We start from the raw sequence: 17,222 nt of genomic DNA on the forward strand, positions 1-17,222 counted from the left end.
GGGGGACATTAACTGTGGAGGGGGGAGAGGGAGAAGGGGACCTTAACTGTGATTGGGGGGGAGAGGGGGACCTTAACTGTGATTGGGGGGGAGAGGGGGACCTTAACTGTGATTGGGGGGGGAGAGGGGGACATTAACTGTGATTGCAGGGAGGGGAAAGGGGGACATTTACTTTGGGGGAGGGGAACATTTACTGTGATAAGGGAGTGGGGGGGAATGTACTGTGATGAGGGATAGGGGGCGCATGTATGGTGAAGATGGAAGGGTGCACATGTATGGGGAGGGGGGCCCTGCCAGATTAATTAGTACTGGGCCCCACAGTGTCTGATGGCAGCCCTGACTGTAGCCGTCAGTTTGGTGCGTAGCCCCAAATAATTTATTTATCTTTTCCAGTTTTTCAATATTGTGCTTGGCTTTAATGAACCAAAAGAAAAGCACCATAATGACATGTATACATAATTTCACCACAAGGACACTGTAAAAATTATCATTGGGACTATCATTATAGTAATGAAGGGAATGGGACTATCAAATACACTGGGGAAATAATAGGTCACGGTATATAACTCTAAGGAATATAGGTTGTTCTTTCAGTGTAAATAGTATTTTATTTTTAAATTTATACACCTAGGTAACTAAAAGAATTGTTAGTTATAAATTGATACAGCACAGTCATTTTTCATTGCACTGAGTTACTGACACAGTGCAGCCTGCATAAAACAATAACTTGAATATTCCATATAATACAATTATATGCCTGATTTGTTCTTCTGGTATTACTAAAAACCCTTATTATACAATAAATAGTACACACTATTTATCATTTATGCTGTATATTTTAGAGGTATGTACATTTTAGAATGTAAGTAATGTCTTTTAGGAACATTAGTGGCAGCAATTCTTCTGAGTATGAAAAGGAAACTGTTTTCTCTGAAGGCACGCTGATCTTCTTATACATCTTCATACCTCTGATTACTACAGTCACCGTTTTTGGCAACACTCTTGTTATTTTAGCTTTTATCATTGACAAAAGACTTAGAAGCCAGAACAATTTCTTCCTCCTCAATCTGGCCATCTGTGATTTTTTCATAGGTAAGTTTATTGGTTTATTTCATTGTTTGAAACTGCAAAGACCAGTGAGACAGATAAATGGATAGTGATAACAGATCAGGGGGTAAATGTATCAAGCTGAGCGTTCCCGGTGTGTTTGAAAAGTGGAGATGCTGTCAATAGCAACCAATCAGATTCTAGCTATCATTTTGTAGACAGTTCTAAATAAATGATAAAAAGAATCTGATTGGTTGCTATAGGCAACATTTCCACTTTTCAAATCCACCAGATACTCTCAGCTTAATACATTTACCCCCAGGAGTGAGAGGAGCATTGAGTCAAGACAGAAACACATGTTGCTTAATGCTCCCAGCTAAATAGATTTATCTGTAACTGAGATCATTTTAACTTTGATCATTTATTTGAGTCAGATTAAACCACCACAAACAGCATATTGGTATAATGAACAATAGAAAGATTGAAAAAATAGCAGATGACAGTATCTGCTTAATACTATCATCACAATATTTATAATATAAATTTATGTTTAGAATTTGTTAATGTTTGTAGATCTAAAAAAAAGTCTAATTCTCATTTTTCATTGTTTAAGCTGCTTTGCTTTTTTCACTTAATAGTGTGTTTCTTTTTGCTATGCTGCAAACAGCAGGTGCTATGTATTATCACTAATAACTGATCAGGCTGACGTGCCTGGGACTATTTAATTACATATCATATAGTGAGACAAACTGCTGTGCTAGACTAGAACAAACATACTTCACTTACACACAGGGACATTAATGACTATATTATTCATAGGTGACAGTAATAGTTTTTTTGTTTCTGTGCATTTTTTTGTGACTTTTTATTCCACATATGTATTGGACAGATCCTGCAGTGTATTGTCTGTTAGAGTAGAGCACACCTAGACCCATATTCAACAGATGTATCGTTACATCCGCTTCTTGTTGAATAAAGATTTTGGTTTGTCTGATTTACCTGCAGTTTTAAAAAAACGCACAATACGTTCATTTTGCTTGCCTTAATGATTCAGGACAATATCATTTAAAATAAATAAGCAGACAATAAATTAGTGCCCCTTTAAGTAACTTGTTTTGTATGCTATTCATTAAGATTAATAGTTAGTTATTTAGAAAAGCTGTTATACTACTAATAATATGTAATATTTATGCTAGTCTACTCTTTTATATTCATAAGGTGCGTTCTGTATACCGGTGAGTGCCTCATATGTTTTGACGGGCAAGTGGATGCTTGGGAACTTTCTCTGCAAAGTGTGGTTAATAGCAGACAACCTCATGTGCACTGCTTCAGTATTTAATATTGTTCTCATCAGTTATGACCGATTCCTCTCTATCACTCTGGCTGTACGTATTATAACATAACAATAATTTTATTTATATAATGCATTTCTTCCAATAGGACTCAAAGTACTTTACATTTGCAGATAAAAAAACACATTACAAAATCAATATATAAAGGATTAACATAGTACAGAAGAGGGAGCTTAGCTTTTTGTTTTTTTTTACAAAATAAAGAAGCATTAATGAAATGCTTCAGTTACAGGTGAGTCTTTAGTCTGTTTTTGAGTGGGGGGCCTAGAGGATTGTGCTAGGCAGCGAGTTCCAGATAAAGATAAAAACTTGGGCCCCAAATGAAGTATAGGAGAGTTTAGGTACTTAAGTGGTCATTTATCTGCAGTAGTATAGGGGATCAGAACCTGCTTCAAGTACCCTGGGCCTTTGTTGTGTAGGGCTTTGAAGGTCAAAAAGCCTATCTTGGAACAGTTTTGCTATCTTACATATAATGTATATTTCCTTTGTCTCACAATACGCCTTTCGCACTGCCTTACTTATATATTAGTAGTTTCATAAAATATGTTCTTAAGCATCAGTAGAGGTTATTGAGAATGTGACCAGTTAAGGAAAGTGCCATTACTGAGTAGAAGACCTCTATTTTGATCAATGAAACTTTTCCAACTGTAGTCAGGGCTCAGTACAAATGCAACCTACAGGGCCCAACATACAGCGCAAAATTGATCTCAGCACGTCCATATTGTTCTTTCCAAAATACCCCATATGCTCCAAAATTCCTCTTCATGCCACGTAGAACTCATACATGTTCCAAAACAGCTTCATGTGTCCTGAGATTCCACATGTACACCAAAATGCCCCATATGTCACTCACACCAACCCAAGTGCCCCTTAAACCTCTTCAGGTTACCCTCAGACCTTTTCACATGCCTCTTAGACCTCCACACATACCCCTTGCATGCCATCAGACCTTCCCACATAACTGCAGACCTCCTCACAAGCATCTTAAATGCCCATACAGACCTCCCCACACACCATTACCTGCAGACCTCCCCACATGTCCCTTATATACCATCAGACTTCCCCACATACCATTACCTGCAGACCTTCCCACATGTCTCTTACATACCATCAGACTTCCCCACATACCATTACCTGTAGACCTCCCCACATGTCCCTTACATACCATCAAACTTCCCCACATACTATTACCTGCAGACCTCCCCACATGTCCCTTACATACCATCAGACTTCCCCACATACTATTACCTGCAGACCTCCCCACATGTCCCTAACATACTATCAGACTTCCCCATATACCATTACCTGCAGACCTCCCCACATGTCCCTAACATACTATCAGACTTCCCCACATACCATTACCTGCAGACCTTCCCACATGTCTCTTACATACCATCAGACTTCCCCACATACTATTACCTGCAGACCTCCCCACATGTCCCTAACATACTATCAGACTTCCCCATATACCATTACCTGCAGACCTCCCCACATGTCCCTAACATACTATCAGACTTCCCCACATACCATTACCTGCAGACCTCCCCACATGTCCCTTACATACCATCAGACTTCCCCATATACCATTACCTGCAGACCTCCCGACATGTCCCTTACATACCATCAGACTTCCCCACATACCATTACCTGCAGACCTCCCCACATGTCCCTTACATACCATCAGACTTCCCCACATACCATTACCTGCAGACCTCCCCACATGTCCCTTACATACCATCAGACTTCCCCACATACTATTACCTGCAGACCTCCCCACATGTCCCTTACATACCATCAGACTTCCCCACATACTCTTACCTGCAGACCTCCCCACAAACAGGTATAAAATCACCTAGCACATTGTCAAGAACATGATGATATTGCTATAATAAGATTTTGATAAAATAACAAATATCTATATTTGGCATGAAGTAACACCACAGTGTTTTTGAGTTGTAATTCTTGTTTACCTTTTATTTAATGAAATGAAATAATTATACATGTGATCAGAGGATCATCGGTAATGACTAATCTTAAAATAACATTTCACACTAAGGTTTTATAGCAAATAAAGAACTGTGTCACCAGATTTTTTGCATATTAAACAAAGATGGTCTTTAATTATAAATATGTAAAGATTCAAAACCCGCACGGTGATATTGAGGCAGATTATACTTCACCCACCTGCAAAATTCTTACTGTGTTTCCAGTGACAGAAAGCATCATATTCATCTAATACTGTTGGTCAATTCAGAGTTTGCCAACAGTAAATGTGATGGTATACTGTGCATAACATACGGTATATGGATAATGGAAGTTACAATTTGCTAATATCCAACAAGTTAGGTTATATAAATCAATGTAAATAGTAAATAGCAATATAAAAATGAAACTAAAATATCTATAGTTACGGATTCAAGAAAGCAAATAAGTCATATGGTAAAAATCTTTAGTTCGCAATGGAGAAAGCCATTTTTAAGAAGATTTATTAAGATAAAATACTATCTGCAAGGTGAGCATTGGGGTCACATTAGATACACGGAACTCTTACTAGGTGCAACTCTTCATCTAGTACTGGTCACGAAGTTGTATAGTCACCAGATTTTTTGATACATTTTGAGCCAATCCTCATCCTAAATTCACTTATCTTGTTTCTATGCCTCCAGTTCTCTCTCCTGACAGGATGCTGTTGCTCCATGTCACTGATAGACTGGGACTGCACCGTGCAGTGACATCATTATCACACAGCGACTCTCAGCCTATCAGTGACTGGGAGTCTCTGCGTCGCCAGGCAAAAAAGAAAAAAATTGAATTCAAGATGCGGCAGGCAGGTCACTCCAGGCCCTTTACACCAGTAACCCCCGTACACACCTGATGGCTGCCCTGACTGTAATTAGCAAAATTAGCATATTTATAAGGCTGTGCATTTATTTAACAGTGCTAACTCTTTATACCACCTGCTTATATCACCAAAGTTGGTTACCACCAATTATAAACATTGTACAAAAGTGCATTAAACTGTATTAAATTAATGCTATGTCATCCTCTTTATAACACCACCCTCTTTATATTGTTAGTTTGGAAGTATCTGCAACATAATGTATAGGCTGGGAAAGTTACATGATGTGTATCTGCATGCAGTAGCTTTGCATTAATATTATACCTGTTTCTGTACACTTTTTCAGGCATATTTAATAATGTTCACTGTTGGATTTAGTTTTCCTCTCTTAGCACTGCTGACCAATATTTCTAAAAGTACATATTACGGGGAGGTTTCATTTATAAGTTAATGTAGAAGTTAACATGCTGATCTCTATGTTCTTATATTGACTAGGTGATGTATCGTTCTCAGCAGAACAACCATAGTCAGACTGCTGTTAAGATGATTGCAGTTTGGGTACTGTCCTTCCTTCTGTACAGTCCAGCTATTATTTTTTGGGAATATCTGAATGGTCATCCTTTTATTCCTGAAGGCATGTGTGTTGCTGGATATTATTACAGCTGGTACTTTCTTCTTGGAGCATCAGCCTTTGACTTCTTTCTTCCATTGATAAGCATTTCATTTTTTAACCTCAGTATATACTGGAACATTAGAATGCGCAGCAGAAAGAGAAGTCAGAGTGTTATATCATCACTTTCATGTGCACTAGATGAGAATGGATCGTCTACTGGACCAGCTATTATATCAAACACTGTGGACAGAATAGAGCTAAGGAAACAAACACAGAATAATATATCTCCGACATCTAACTTGGAAAGTGGCATCCATGCTACGAAGCTTACCAGGGATAAGAAAGTTGCACAGTCACTTACAGTTCTGGTCTGTGTATTTGGGATCTGTTGGGCACCATACACATTTCTCCAAACTATTCGTGCAACTTGTCATGATGACTGTGTTGAATCGTACTGGAACCAAGTTACCAGCTGGATGTTGTGGATTAATTCTTCGGTGAATCCCATCATATATCCTTTGTGTCACAAAAGTTTCCGAGATGCCTTAGTAAAAATGTATCGGAAGTGCAAATTTAGACTCTAATGATCATCATCACCATTTATTTATATAGCGCCACTTATTCCGCTGCGCTGTACAGAGAACTCATTCATATCAGTCCCTGTCCCATTGGAGCTTACAGTCTAAATTCCATAACACACACACATAGACAGACTAGGGTCAATTTTGATAGCAGCCAATTAACCTACTAGTATGTTTTAGGAGTGTGGGAGGAAACCGGAGCACCTGGAGGAAACCCACGCAAACACAGGGAGAACATACAAATTCCACACAGATGGCCATGGTGGGGAATTGAACTGAAGACCCCAGTGCTGTAAGACAGAAGTGATAACCACTTAGCCACCGTGATGCTTAAGACAAAAACTGAAACAAACATTATGACCAATTATGTTCCTATCTAATTCAGTTTTCATTGTAAAATATATTTATGATGCATCAAAAAGGAAAGAAAATACTGATATTTGCCAACCTACTTTATCAAATATATTAGTGACTTAGCAAGTGCTGAACACTAAACCTAATTATCACCATTCATTGTTCTATAGTACAACTTATAATTTATTATGATTCCTATGTCTGAACTGATATCAGATAATTTAGCTTACTGTATTGTTTACAACTCAAAATTATTTTTATTAAGTATTAATAAAGTGAAATATAATTGATTGTCTGATCTTTTTTCTTAAATGGAAAATAAATACATTTCTTTTAATAAAACATTTGTTTAATATTAAATTACGCAGCGCAGCCAAAATCTTAGCTTGGAGATTTCATGACTGAAATCTCTGACCATAGCCGCAAAAGTGGAGGTTTTAATCTATTTGAACAATGGGATCAGCTCACAAATATACATACATTATTACAATGTTATACAACAATTCCAAAAAGAAGTTAATTATAATATGCAATAAGTTCTGATCCTCTGGGTGGATGGAATGGTGGCTTTGTTTTCATCTCTCAGGCACAAACTAGCACCATGTCTTGCTTCAAGTGGTCAATGGATAGCGGTAGTGGTACATGTGCTAGCTGTGAGGTACAGTCATACATGCCCACTTTTAAGAGTTCTCCCCCGGGAGATCCAGGGGAGAAGTTATGTGACATGGGGTAGGAGGAGGGCATGGTGACATTTCGCGTCACCATAGCCCCGCCCCCACTATAGGAAAACCAAAATTCACGGCATTGAATGGTGGGGACAGAGCTTAATGACACTATTAAGCCTCGCCCCTCCATTCACTCCCGTGAATTTCGCCAAAATTTGGGAGTTTTGCCTACTCTTCCGGGAGTCCAGGAGGACTCCCCGAAATTCGGGAGCCACCTGGGAATTCCAGGAGAGTAGGCAGGTATGGGTACAGTGGTGGAGACGGTAGAAGAGTCAGATCAGGCTGGTCAGTACACTTGCTTGGAAATAAGTACAGTGCGAGAGACAGTGGCATAGTCAAAGGATAGCTGCAAGTTGGTACACAGAAAGATGAATAACAGATAGGAGCACTGGGGAATGGAAACAGGGATATGTGGAGATGTTGCCTATAGCAACCAACCAGATTCTAATTATCATTTATTTAGTACATTCTAAAAATGACAGCTAGAGTATGATTAGTTGCTATAGGCAACATCTCCACTTTTTCAAACCCCAGTTTAGTAGATATACCCCACAGAGTGCAGCATCAGAACACACAAGGAAGTCAGATGGAAACATACAAGTTGCTCTGACACTGCAAGAGTGTCAGACTGGGGTTTAAGTACAGAAGCAAGTTTGAAAAGTTCATCCCGAGTTGCGGTCACATGACACCCGGAAGCGCCGCAGCTGCAGAGGAGAGACAACGCTGTAACCAGGACGGACGAGTGATCATGACAACATATGGTCAAAAACCTTTCTTTTCATTAGAAGACATATCCCATATACTGATTAATTTTAATTAAACCATTTAGATTTCCCTCTTGCATTATTATTTTAAAACTGGTCGTTGCTAAGGGAAGGGGGGGGGGTCACATTTTCCTTAAAACAGGTTTCTTGAATAAAAGCCGCATCAACTTTCCCTGTGTGAAAGGAGTGTAGCAATGTAGATATTTAGCCCCCTATCATTAATTCTAATATCTTTTAACTTATCCATTTTAAATGTCATCAACAAAAACAGGGGTGGGGAAGTAGCCTTATCTCATTGTGCTGATGCTCTCTAGCCACTAAGAAATTCCTGGCCCATGAAAGGTGAGGAGGGGAGGTAGAGGGGGAACAAAAGAAAGGAGAGATGTAAGAAAAACGACAAGAATCTTACATCAACAACAGCTTAGGATATGCTGGTCCAGCTATTTACCACGTTTGGGAACAGGGGTGTTTCATTATACCCGATGTTTGAGTACATATTAGTGGATATGTAGGTTAGGGGTAAAAGTGATACAGACAAATTGTAACTCTTCACGAACATAACCATTAGTTTAAACTAGCATGGTTTAGACAAACTCGGATGAGTTTGATTTGTAAAACTAAATGTACTTTGCTGCACTTTGGATAACTAAAATGATTGTATTGATTTGTGATTGATTAGATTAACTTGTAACTATGTGGGCTGGATTGGATTTGGATGTGGATTTGGGGAGACAACATCAAACTGAGCTTCTGGAATGTGCCATAGATAATTATTATTAATATTAAGAACATTCACTTGGTTGCATCAAAATCCAGATCTATCTTGGCTTCTGAAGCTAGTGCGCCTATAGTCATCACCCATACACCATATGTGTGATTGTAAGCTCGGCTATCTGCATTCACACCACTTCCAGTAACCTTTGTACCAAGGTCTGGAGATTCTGCTATTTTGCCAGTGTTTTGATATATCTTAAAATTTCTCCTAACTCTCCATAGTCTCTCAAAGCTTTGGTAGGAGATGAGGAGTACAGGAGTTTTATTAATGGCAGCATAAAAATTGCCCAAGTACTCTTGAGTTTCACAGTGTTATTTTTACATTTACATAAAAAATACCTTTACAGTTTGCTAATTTTAGGATTTAAACTACGTAGTGCAGATTTGTTATTTCATGGTGGTAATGTATCAGGAGTGTTCCTTTATCCATTTGGGTTATTTGTGCATTAGTTTTATTTGTATGAAATAACTTGTATTATCTCTAAATACACAGAAGAGTTTACTGGTGAGTCACAGGGATTACATATGCTGATTATGTACTGATGACATATGACTATTCATTAGTATATTGAGAATTCTGACCCTTATTAGTTATTAGTATTATTATTTTAAACTTTCTATATTGGTCAAGGTCAGAACCTCTGAATGCTCATATTTTAACAGGTACCAGGTATATTTTATAAAACTGAAAGAACCGTAATTTTCATTCTGGAGCCTGCAGATGAAAGTAGAAGACCATGTTGTGCAGAATACACTGCATTACCTCCTCATCCAATGTGCTCTGTGACCTTCCTGTATTGTGCAGGGGAGGTACATAATGCAAACATCAGTTCTGATCATCCATTATTATTTTTCGCTGAACTGGGGGGGATCCACAAAGATGTTCAAAATGGATGTAGTCTATAATAATTAGATACCAATGGGGTAGATCTATTTTCCATGGGTATATTAAAGAGATTAATAATAAATATTCACTAATCAAGAAGGATGGTGGTATCTATTTCTATAATACAAACATCTTTAAGGTTCTATTGAGAATAGTCCCTTCTAACATGCAAATTTATTTGTTGGTCTACGTCTAGGGTGAAATTAAAATGGCTGAGAGTACAAGAGGTACCTTCCACAAAAGCTAATTAGCTTTATTAACTGTGTTGCCTATGGATTGAGTATTAGATGAACTATGAGGATAATGTAACACAAGTATTAAACAAATTGAAGTAATTTTGGACCAATCTAGATGGTAAGATATAAATAAATGTAGATAGATTTAGGTGGGGGTTAGATCTAAACAGTCTGTTCACCTGTAAGTGTCAGTTTATCAGTTTATGAGCTCATCAGCCGGAGAGAATAAAAGACACTGCAAGTTTTGTGTGTGCAATGAGCTCTGATTTATTGGTTACAAGTTCATATCTATATAACACTGTGGTTACACAAAATCACGTATTTCAGAAAACTACACCCAAAAGGATTTAACCACTTATGTTTCTTTTACACAGATCTTGCTACATTCTCCCATTTTCACACAGGAAATACCCCCCAGGGGCGGTTAGTTTATCTCCTGTCTGCCATATCCAAGGTCATGGGCATAGTTTCTTGCAAACAACGAAATAATAATGAATAACTCTACAAACTAGCTTTATCTAAGCTGTCTTTGAGCTATAAGAGAATAAAATGGCTATGCAACAAGATGGCGTCAGCTTAGCAAAATCACATTTCTCAGTGGGTTAGTGACATCAAGGTGAATACGAGGGGATATTTAAAGCTCCGGCACCTCCCACAACTTCAGATTGATTGCTAGATGACTTCGAATGATTAGGGTATAGGTTGATCACTTTTGCCTAATGTTGTGAGTTAGGCTGGCCTAAAGACGGTCAACTTAAATGATTATATAAAAAATTTAGGGAGGAATTTGCTAACATTGAGGCATACATGAGAGGGAGACAATAGAAAGTGGTATTTGAATTTCATACATTTCCTAAAATTGCAGTCTAATTAGTCTCATTAATAGTGGAACTAAAATAGGTATGAAAACATCCTGGAAATATATACTATGAATATGGTAGGGTATCAGGGCCTGAATGCTACCTGTTAGAGAAACTATTCTGTTGTGATTGCTTATAATATTTTAATATTTTAATTTAGTAAAAGTCCTCTGTTTCTTATTCTTTAGATTTTTTGACAATATACTTAAAGAGGAACGGAACCCAAATAAGCTTATTGTACTGTATAATAATTATAATAATCATAACTTACTGGAGCCACTTCATTTTTGCCAAACATTAATGCTGGTAGGTTATTGAGAAGTTTCTGTGTTTAGCTTTGTTTGCATCTAACATAGTTTGCTAGCATGCTCAGTGATCATTGGTTCCAACTCATATTTTTCGTCATGCTCACATTACACATTCAGGCCACTTTTGTGCATGCCTCTGATTAATCAAATGCAAGCATCTTTATTACGATAGAGACTTATTATATTTTGTGATAACTAGATATTTTTCCTGAACTGCAATTAATTAAAAATGTCAGTAAAAGTCAGGAGCGGATCTAGACATTTGTCCTACCCGGGGCGATTTTAGGGGGGGGGATTTAGGCCCCGCCCCCTTTCTGACGTCTAAGGCTGCCGACGGCTGCACACTGTGCAGGTCCGTTCAGCAGTGGCAGTGTGCTGTCCTGCTGCTCTGATAAAAATGTAGAAGTAGAAGTAACAGGTCATAAATAAGTCTTGCTCTGATTGTTTTGTACATATTAGATGTAACCTCTGGGGATGCTGCAGTTGGACTTGATCACCCAGGGGCTACTTATCACAATTGCATCAGTAAGAACAGAGATGGACATTGTCATTTACCAGTCCAGGAAGAGAAAATTACATCCCGCACAAGCAGTCGGACTGGGACATAAAGGGCCCACCGGGGGAATGCGGTGATAGGGGCCCACTACATTGGGGTGTGGCTAACTGCAAGAGGGGGTGTGGCCAGTCATTAAGGGTGTATGGTCTGCCCACGGAGGACAGTGTATAGCACCAAATGTAGTCTATAAAGAAGCGGACCTTGCAAATAAGGTCAATTTCACATGTATCATGTAAAGAAAATAGAGATGTAATGTGTATCAATCAATAAATAACCTTTATTTATACCGATAAACACATGTATGATTAAATACAAAAATATACATTAGAAATAGAAAATTAAACAGCAGCTTTTAAATGAAAGCATATAAATTAACCATCATAATGGTTGTAACATACAGTTATGGACATTTTTCAATTTAGTTTAACAGCCTCCTTTAGTTTAACAGCCTCCTTAACAGTATAATTTTATGTTTACAAGTACTGCTTTTATATTGTCAGAAACTAACCCCCCTACCCTCTCCTCTCCCTGTTACACTGAGAGTCTGAGCGCTGCCGCTGAACGAGTTCTGTTTAGTTAAAAACAAAGCACCGTTAATATCAAGTAAAGGAGTTTAAGCTGCATCAGAACAAAGGACAACATGAGTAGTTGCTTACACATACCTGGAAGCATTTACTATATTATTTTATCTGTTCTCTCTTGCAAAACTATCTTCTTGCTGACAATCAAGTAAAATCTTCAAATGCAAACGTAGCTTATATAACTGGGGGCACAACTATGAGGCATAACATAATCTGAGTTCACAACTAAGAGATGTAACATGAACTGGGGGCACAACTATGAGGTATAATATGAAATGGGGACACAGCTATGAGGGTTAATGCAAGTTGGGGGCACAACTATGATGGATAAAACTGGGGGGCACAGTTTTGAGATATAATATGATATGGGACACAACTGTGTGGCATAATAGGAACTGGGGGCACTATTGTGTGAAATAACATGAACGTTTATTTGTTGGTCCCATTATTTTTAATATTAACATGATATTAGCATTATAAAATAAGAAATAATTAAATTTAAATTACATATAATTTAAGTGTTCTGGTATACAGTTCAAGGCACCCTTAGGGCCTCCATAATTTGTTCAAGGCACCCAATAGCCAAAATAATTACCAAGTAGTCCCCCGCCTTGTTTACCACTGGCCCTGGTCGAGGCACCCCTGTGAGATTGCCGAGGCACCCCAGAGAGCCACAGCACACGGTTTGGGAACCAGTGAGCTATACATATATATATATATATACACATACACACACACCTAGCTATCTATATACCACTGTATACCAGAAAACTTTGAGATTATGTATATCTGTGTGTGTGTGTATATATATATATATATATATATATATATATATATATATATATACACATCTATACAAATACACATTACCAGATGCTTTATCAGGGCAGTTTGCTTGGATATGAAAGCTTCAGATACTTGTGAGAAACAACAATATGGAGTGACTGCTCCGCACACCTCCATTATTCTGTCAGCAATACAACAAAACAACCTGTCCTTGGTGACATGTTACTATTAGATTAGTTCTTAAAGAATCACTTGTTAACATATACTCATATATATCTGACAGTGTTTTATTCATTTTTCCCTACTGGAATAACTGGCATTCTCTAAAACAAGTATGTCATCAATATGTAGTTGAGCACTGCAGTGCATACACACTGAATAATATTCAGGTGCCAGTATTTTCATAAGATATCCTCTACTTCCACTTCCATAAAGTAGGACAAATAATTGGAAGATGAGAGAAATAGAAATACTTACACAGCCTCTCTTAATAGTAGAGCCTCCTTCTTTTTACAGCAGCAGTAGGACGTTGATAAACTAAGAAGCAGAGACACGATCACATGATCATATGATCACATGAGTCATTCCCCTGCAGTTCACCTCCGATCTCATTTGACAGCTGCTGCCTGTCACTGAGAGGCTCACAGCAGCAGCTGGGAGGCTGGGGAGCAGACAGCAGCGGTGGACAGCTATCATAGTAGTCAGTCTGAGCTCTCTGTTTTAATGAAAATCGATCAGGACCATCTTTACTTTGCTCCGCCCCACCAAGGAAGTGGGTGGGGCTATCAGGTGTCGGGGCCTACCGGTGGATAGTCCGGCTCCCTGGCAGGCCAGTCCAAGGCTGCGCACAAGGCTACTGTGAAAAGGGGGTAGAGCCTAACAAGACTGAGAAACCAGAGAGCAGATGTGAAGATACGTGGTTTCCAAATCACTCAGAACCGTGTCTGAGTAAAAACAGAAGAGAAAAATAGAAGGATGATTTATTCTGCAGAACAGGATTAAATACAGCACGGCTCCTTAACGATAGCAGGTCCAACAAGTGAGGAAATCAGTTCAAGTAAATCCAGTGGGATAGGTACAGCACAGTCCCCTTAACAGTAGCATGTCCAACAAGTCAGAAAATCGGTTCAGATAAATCCAGTGAGATATGTTCCACAGCAACTCTCTGGCAGAGTATCACATCTTGGCCAAAAGTTAATCACACAAGTGTCCAGCTTCCCGGGTAGCTTCTTTTATCACCTCCTAATGATTAGGGGTGGGCAAACCTGTCCTCAAGGGCCATATCCAGTTCATGTTTTTAGGATTTCTTTAATCATGTACAGCTGAGTTAATCTATTTGGCTGGGTCAGTAATTATCCCACCTGTTTCTACAGACAGAAATCCTAAAAACATGAACTGGATATGGCCCTTGAGGACAGGTTTGCCCACCCCTGTCCTAATCCCTTTTTGGGATCTGCCTGCCCAGTGAAGTTGCAAAGGGTCTTGATTGGTGGGCTGCTTACACTATCCAGCCCCCCTCCCCTATCTTCCCAGGTGTCTTCAATCAGGTGACCCCTACTGTGTCTGGCTCCTGGCTGGCTGTAGAGCTCACTGGTAGACAATGGGGAGCAAACAGAAATAACAATGATATCTTAATTCACTTAACTCCTGAGTGTTCCCTGTGGAGGTGGAATTTAACCCCTGAAGTACTTTTCCAAGGATATGTTATGGCTACCTCACTGATACTTCCTGATAACAACATGGTTGAAAAGTGCAGTTCAGGTATGGAGTAGATTAAGGGGTTGTAACATCATACACCATGCCGGTTATTTTACATTCCTCCCCCCACTTTTTAGTCCATGTACCCCGTGGTGAGAGAGACTGACTGGACAGTTCCAGAGACGCGATGAGGTTTGGAGTCTGGTTCCTGCTGACGAGACAGGCTATCCGCGTTTCCGTGATCTTTGCCCTTTTTGTGAGAGATGGAAAAGTTATACAGTTATAAGGCCAAGCTCCATCTTAGCAACCGTCCATTGTCCCCTGCGGTGCGTTGTAGCCAACTAAGGGGATTATGGTCTTTGACCACCGAAAACTCGGGCCCATATAAGTACGGCTGCAACTTTTGAGAGCCCAAACTATGGCCAGGCACTCCTTTTCAATAGTGGCGTATGCTATCTCACGATCAACAAGTTTCCGGGAGAGATAGGCCACTGGGTGTTCACAACCATCCTCCCTTACTTGACTCAAGACAGCTCCTATTCCACAGCCCGAGACATCTGTTTGCACAATGAACCGCCGTCGGAAGTCAAGGGCTGCTAATACTGGGGACCTGGACAAGATATCCTTAAGCTGGGAAAAGGCCTGCTCACAATCAGGGGTTCAGTCAATTTGCCGGGAGTACTTTTTGGTTGTCAAATCAGTCAGCAACTTGGCAATGGGGCTATACTGGGGCACGAACTTGCGACAGTACGCTGCCCAAGGAAGGCGCGTACCTGTTTTTGGTTGGTGGGATGAGGCCAATTTAGGATGGTCTTTCTTGGGCACTAACACCACACTGGCCACCCAGGGACTATTGGCTGGTATAATGACCCCCAGTGCCAGCATTTCATCAACCTCTTTTTTGATCATGTCAAGCACCTCGGGGCTCATTTGATATGTGGGTTGCCGAATAGGCCGAGCCTCCCCGGTGTCGATATGATGGGCCACTGCATGAGTGCACCCAGGCCTGCTGGTGAACTGAGGCCGCTCTACCTCCAATACTCCCTTCATCTGTTGAGTCTGGGCTCCTGTTAACTGCTGGCCTATGGGCACCGTCTCCACCCCTAGGTCCTTTTTGGTTACTGCGAGAATGTCGGGTATGGGGTCAGTCTCTGGGTAATCCATAGGTGGGCAGCAAATTGCCACGGCCCCTATTTCCCTGGTGTCGTACTCTTTTAACCTATTAATGTGATAGGTACCCACCCGCTTCCCCGTTTGATCTAGTGCTATAACGTAATCTACCCGACCCTGTCTGTTCACTACAGAATAGGGCCCTGCCCAGGTCTCCTGTAACTTATGCTTTCTGGCCAGTACTAGCACCATCACTTTCTGTCCAACTTCTAACTCCCTTTCTCGAGCCCCCTGGTTGTAATAATGGCGCTGCCGTTCCTGTGCCCCCAAAGTATGGTCATGAGCTAGTTGCATCAACCTCTGCAGTCTATCCCTCATTTGTACCACATATTCCAAGACTGGAACCTCAGGTTCCTGGAATGACCCTTCCCAGCTTTCCAGGACTAGGCCGAGAGGTCCCCGTACCCTTCGAGCATATAATAACTCAAAAGGAGAGAACCAGGTAGAATCCTGCGGCACTTCGCGGTACGCGAATAATAGCTGCTACAATGACTTCTCCCAGTCTCTCCCCTCCGACTCAGCATATGCCCGCAGCAACTGCTTAAGGGTCCCATTAAATCTCTCACAAAGACCGTTAGTCTGGGGATAGTAGGGGGTTGTGCATAAGGGATGGACCCCATATTTATCCCATAGTGTCTGCAGCAAGTCCCCTTGAAATTGCGTCCCCTGGTCGGTGACTACTTCTTGAGGGAATCCTACATGGCTAAAGATATCCATGAGAGCCTGGACAATATGTTCAGCATCTATGAATGCTAGTGCCACTGCCTCGGGGTATCTAGTCGCGTAGTCGACTATGGTCAGGATGTACTTCGGCTAGGTTTCTTAAAAGGTCCCACAATGTGCATGGCTACCCACCTAAATGGCTCACCTATGATGGGCATGGACTGTAGGGGGACCCGACGTGGGGGTCCCCCGAGGCGTTGGCATACATCTCATGAGGACCTATAGTGTTTGACCTCCTGGTTAACTCCAGGCCAGAAGAAATGTTGTAGCAACCGGGCGTGGGTTTTACAAACCCCTAGGGGGCCAGCTAGGGGGATGTTATGGGCTAGTGTTAGTAACCGGCGATGGTACTGCTGGGGAACAATCAGC

General features: G+C 40.3%; 1 protein-coding gene across 1 annotated transcript; it reads left to right on the top strand.

The window, feature by feature from the left end:
- The first annotated feature begins 869 nt into the window (after window positions 1–869).
- LOC142159509 (histamine H3 receptor-like) lies at window positions 870–6,453 on the top strand. Its single transcript, XM_075214404.1, has 3 exons — window positions 870–1,092; window positions 2,266–2,432; window positions 5,734–6,453. The coding sequence occupies exons 1-3, from the start codon at window positions 870–872 to the stop codon at window positions 6,433–6,435; spliced, it is 1,092 nt and encodes a 363-aa protein (XP_075070505.1). The 3' UTR covers window positions 6,436–6,453.
- The last annotated feature ends 10,769 nt before the right edge of the window (window positions 6,454–17,222 follow it).

Source organism: Mixophyes fleayi, chromosome 5 (assembly GCF_038048845.1).
Source record: "Mixophyes fleayi isolate aMixFle1 chromosome 5, aMixFle1.hap1, whole genome shotgun sequence".
Lineage (NCBI taxonomy): Eukaryota > Metazoa > Chordata > Amphibia > Anura > Limnodynastidae > Mixophyes > Mixophyes fleayi.

Coding starts and splice junctions, on each gene's coding strand:
- LOC142159509 (XM_075214404.1), top strand. CDS start 870: ATGTCTTTTAGGAACATTAGTGGCAGCAATTCTTCTGAGTATGAAAAG. Junction 1,093..2,265: donor CATCTGTGATTTTTTCATAG/GTAAGTTTATTG, acceptor TATATTCATAAG/GTGCGTTCTGTATACCGGTG. Junction 2,433..5,733: donor TCCTCTCTATCACTCTGGCT/GTACGTATTATA, acceptor TATATTGACTAG/GTGATGTATCGTTCTCAGCA.